The 4,874-nt window shown below is 39.9% G+C and overlaps 1 protein-coding gene across 3 annotated transcripts in view; it reads left to right on the top strand.

The window, feature by feature from the left end:
- Positions 1 to 1,165: 1,165 nt before the first annotated feature.
- The window catches only part of LOC135104755 (mitochondrial uncoupling protein 4-like), a 68,782-nt gene continuing 65,073 nt past the window's right edge, over positions 1,166 to 4,874 (top strand). The window contains exon 1 of one of the 3 annotated variants that reach the window (XM_064012329.1): positions 1,166 to 1,343. Coding sequence is in view for 1 of the 3 variants with exons in the window: in XM_064012327.1 (XP_063868397.1) it covers positions 1,574 to 1,599 (26 nt within the window). In the remaining 2 variants the exon portion in view is untranslated. Of the gene's footprint in view, positions 1,344 to 1,444; positions 1,600 to 4,874 lie in introns of those variants that run through there. The other 2 variants (XM_064012331.1, XM_064012327.1) reach the window with 2 other exon arrangements.

Raw genomic sequence — 4,874 nt, 5'->3', positions numbered from 1 at the left:
GATGTGTTTTACTCTGGCCAGCTGTAACCATGAGAGAGAGAGAGAGAGAGAGAGAGAGAGCCTTTTGAATTCTAAAGGATTGGCAGTTTCTGTATTTAAATATTTTTTACTAAGCCATTTTTATTTATATTATTTTTTTTTTTTAACCGAGGATGCAGAATCTTTGTTAAACTGTTAAACTATGACCAGAATCATGAAAACAGCCTTGGAAGCTTCAGTAATATTTACTAGTCTGCCTAAGAAGCGAGGCAAGGCTGGAGAATGTTTAATGATGTCCCCGATGACTTTTGCCAGTGAATGAATAAGTAAATAAATAAATAAGGAAAGAAAGGAAATAACTTAGTAGACGATAGTAATAATACCCAATACTTCACACAGTTCCGATCACACCTAAAGAAAAACCACACCACTAGATTATACAGTATCACGCATACTCGTATTTTCAGCCAGCAGAACCACCCTATTCATCAACTAGCTTGGGTTAACGGTAATATAGGTGTAGTAAGTAGTATCATATTCCGCAAGGCTGTGCAAGTTATCATGGTCAGCACCAGTCTAGTGTTACCAGTATGGATGACCTTGACTATTAATATTACTGCGTGTTATCGCTGTTGCCCTGTCTGGGATGCTTGAGAACATGAGATGATAAAGGAAGATGCAAAAGCCATTTTATACGTGGCAATCCCTGTGTAAAACATGCTTGCCTGTATCCACCTGTCATTCCCATCCATACAAATATGCCTTTTTATTTAGAGTTGCATGTTGTTGCTGTATCGTGCCTGGGATGCTTGAGAACATGAGAGGATAAAGGAAGCTGTGGAAAGTCGTGGCAGTCCCTTTATAAAACAGGCCTGCCTATATCCCCCTATCATCCCCACCTATACATCTGTCTAGTCTTTTGAAGCTCTCTGTTCTTCAAAAGTCACATGTACCGTGAAATATATGCTTGCTGCAGCAGAGAGAGAGAGAGAGAGAGAGAGAGAGAGAGAGAGAGAGAGAGAGAGAGGACAACTTCATGAAAGTAAATAAAAAAAAATGCAACAAATGAGAGAGAGAGAGAGAGAGAGAGAGAGAGAGAGAGAGAGAGAGAGCAAGTCTTTCCGGGTGGTTACGGTAATACGTCAGAACCAAAACAACAACACGAGAGAAGGAAGCACAAGACCAGCTGAGCGGAGAGAGGGGCGGAGAGGGATGCAGTTCTGACGTCCTCCACACGCTCTTTATTTTTTTTCCGTTTATTTTCATTTGTGTAGTCGTGGCAGACCCTATGGGAGGCTGCAGACCTTCGTTATACTTCCCTAAACCTGCCAGATAACCGAGAGGGGCCGACTGGGCTGAGGAAGGTGAGTTAAGTCGAGTTAAATAGAGAGGAACTGTTCGTAAGGAGGGCAGTAGTTTGAAGGTCAGGCGCTGTGTTGCTAGCCTTGCCTTTATCACTTCTTGATGCCTTGTTTGGCCTTTGTGACGTTCCCCGCTGCAGCTCGCGTGTGTGGCAGCATGGTGGTGTGAGTGAGTTACCAGTCAGTTATCTCATAGCTACGCGTGGGGGAGCATTGTGCAAGTGCAGGACAGGATGGAGACTAAGAGTGCATCGGGAAGGTAATGTGATGAGTGTTACGCACATGTTTGTGTTAGGTAATGACATTGGTGGTGTTTGTGGGTGGTTCTAAAAGTGTTATTTGTGTTGATCTTAAATGGTTTTACTAGTGTTATTAGTTTTTTCCAGTTGATATTACCCTCAGGAGCATGGTGTTATCAGTTAATTTGTGACTTTTATCTCATTTAATTATTAGTAATGCTTGGTATGATAATAGTAATCACAAGGACCAGTATTACTCAGTGAAGTTTGCACTGTTGTAGGTTGTTGAATTAGGAAGTCAAATTTTGCTGGTGTTTGCTTCTACACCTACAAAACAGCGGACTGCCAGCAAGCTCGTGAATTTGTGGATAGGGAAGGAGAAAAGAAGTTTTGGGTGTGCATCTTAAGTTAACATTTACACCATTTCGCTGAACAATCTTCTTGAGATAGTGAAATTTTACTTATTTCATCGTATCTGTGTTATTATTTTATTTTGACATAACTACAGATTTTGAATGGTTGGATGTGGTTTACGGAAAATTTTCTGTGTAATTGCTGTTTGATTGTATTATAATATAGATATCTCCATTATTGCTGCTTCCTCTTTTTTTCATGTCACTGTCATTTATATATACTAGCAATGGTGTGGAAAACTATAAGCATTTCTTGTGCGAGAGTAATGTGTTAGATTTTCAGGTATTTATTTGGTGTTGGGTGGCAGAATAATATGTATATCCTGTTTGGATGACAACAAAATGTGGCTGACCTCCCCATGGTTCAGTCACTCTGCTTTATGTGTTACTGTTGGCTGGTTTCCTTGTGGACCATTGTTGTGCAGCGTTCACTGGGATGTGTTAGGCGGTAGCAGGGTGACTGACTTACCTGGCTGGCTTCCCAATGTACCAGTGCAACTCTCAGCTGGCAGTGGGTGGAGGGAACTTAAGAGAGACTGGAGCTACTGGTGTGGGTGATATAAAGTGGCAATATTACCTATATGAATCTTGACTGACTTACCTGCCTGGCTCCCCAATGTACCAGTGCAACTCTTAACTGGTAGTGGGTGGAGGGAACCTAAGAGAGCCTGGAGCTACTGGTGTGGCTGATATAAAGTGGCAATGTTACTTATATGATTCCTACCAACTTACTTACATGAAATTTGGACATTAGATCATTGAAAATATATGAAACATGAGAATAACCAATATCTAATATGAACACTAATCCGTTGAAGAAAAAAGAGTGAGACTAACTTATGAAACTATAACAGAAAAAAAGGTCATAATATTAAAATTAATCCAGATAAAAATATATAAAAACACCAAACATGAAGCAATTAATTGTGTCAGGCATAGAACATTCAACTTGGGAGCATAGACAGACAAGGCACTCCTTTCTTGCCTCTCACATTGCAGTGATTAAGAGATGCATCCTTTGTGTTCCTGTCTAGACACCTGGAGGGCTTTTGTTACATTGTCCACAGGTGAAGTCATTATAGTAGAGGGCAACACCTGAGCTCTTCCCTCATTACTTCATCACCTTGCCACCTGAGATAACCTTTCTTCCCTCATCACTTCACCTGACCTCACCTCTTGTCTTTCATCCATTCACCTCTTCACCTGTCTTGTTCACCTCATCACCTCAGTATGGTCATCTCATAACTCTTCATAACCAGAGGTGCTTCTTGTAATTACAGTCTGCTTCAGATAATTACAGTGTATCATTATCTCATTCCACCTGTGTTTTTAGTTATTATCCTTTTTATATGAGAAGGCTGGGTGATGTAATGATTGTCTAGAGAGAGAGAGAGAGAGAGAGAGAGAGAGAGAGAGAGAGAGAGAGAGAGAGAATAAAAAGTGGTGTTCTTAAACCATAGAGTTTTGTCAAGACCTATGTGATGTGTGTGTGTGTGTGTGTGTGTGTGTGTGTGTGTGTGTGTGTGTGTGTGTGTGTGTGTGTGTGTGTGTGTGTGTGTGCTCGTAACCTTTTTCATGTCAAAAACTTTACCATTCTAACTTTTTTTCAAGTTTTTCATTGAGTTAATGCCACTTAATACTACTCAAACCTCTTTTATTTGACATATTTATTCTTGTTTTATTTAGAACACTTTAATATTTGTAAATGTTTGGTTTATCAATGTATTTATTTATTTATTCATCAACAGTAAACTTGATAAAGCTTTTGACAACATTTTACATAACCGTCCAAGTATTTATTTATTTATTTATTTATTTATTTATTTATTTATTTATAATTTTTTTTTTGCTTTTATTTTTAGCTTTCATAATTGTATACAGTTTAAATACAATTGGAGGTGCAAGAAAGAAAAGTGTGTGTGTGTGTGTGTGTGTGTGTGTGTGTGTGTGTGTGTGTGTGTGTGTGTGTGTGTGTGTGTGTAACTTGTTTTAGAGGGAGTAAAAAAATTGTACAGTAACACACACACACACACACACACACACACACACACACACACACACACACACACACACACACACACACACACACACACAATCATATGTAGAAAAAGCATCCTCCTCCTCCTCCTCCTCCTCCTCCTCCTCCTCCTCCTCCTCCTCCTCCTCCTCCTCTAAATGTCATGGGGGAAGCTAAATGTAGACAAACTCATTCACTTGTTATTATTGATCCCCTCCTTGTTTGTTTGTCCGTTTGTTTGTTTCTCACCATCACCAGTCTGTATCTTAAACAACTGTTAATATTTGCTTGTTTGTTTGTTTTGTTTTTGATGTGGTGTGGATGGAAGGGTGAATGAAGAGGTGAGGGAATGGGTCTTGTAGGGGTGAGGGATGAAGGGATGAAGGTTTGAAGGAAGGGAGAAGGGGTGTTTAATGTATGGGGAAAGGAAATGAAGGGGAGAGAAGGGAAGGAAAAGGGAGGGAGGAGAGGGGAAGACATTTGAGAGAGAGAGAGAGAGAGAGAGAGAGAGAGAGAGAGAGAGAGAGAGAGAGAGAGAGATAAACTACTACTACTGCTACTACTACACTACTACTACTACTACTACTACTACTACTACTACTACTACTACTACTACTACTACTACTACTACTACTACTGCTACCACCACTACTACTACTATTACTACTTTTACAAATAGATAAAAACTACTAATAAGTTAACATCAGCTAAAACATACAATAAGTTAATAAAAAGCATTGTAAAAGAAGAGAATGAATGAATGAGAGACGATGCAGAAAGGTGGTGGGAATGATGGGGAAGAACTGATGAGGTGGAAAGAATCAGGAGGGTGGATGAGAGACTGGTGGCGTGGAGTGTGGTGGGT

This window comes from Scylla paramamosain, chromosome 11 (genome assembly GCF_035594125.1).
Source record: "Scylla paramamosain isolate STU-SP2022 chromosome 11, ASM3559412v1, whole genome shotgun sequence".
Lineage (NCBI taxonomy): Eukaryota > Metazoa > Arthropoda > Malacostraca > Decapoda > Portunidae > Scylla > Scylla paramamosain.
Note: the sequence above shows the minus strand (reverse complement) of the source record. Positions and strands in the feature narration are given on the sequence as shown.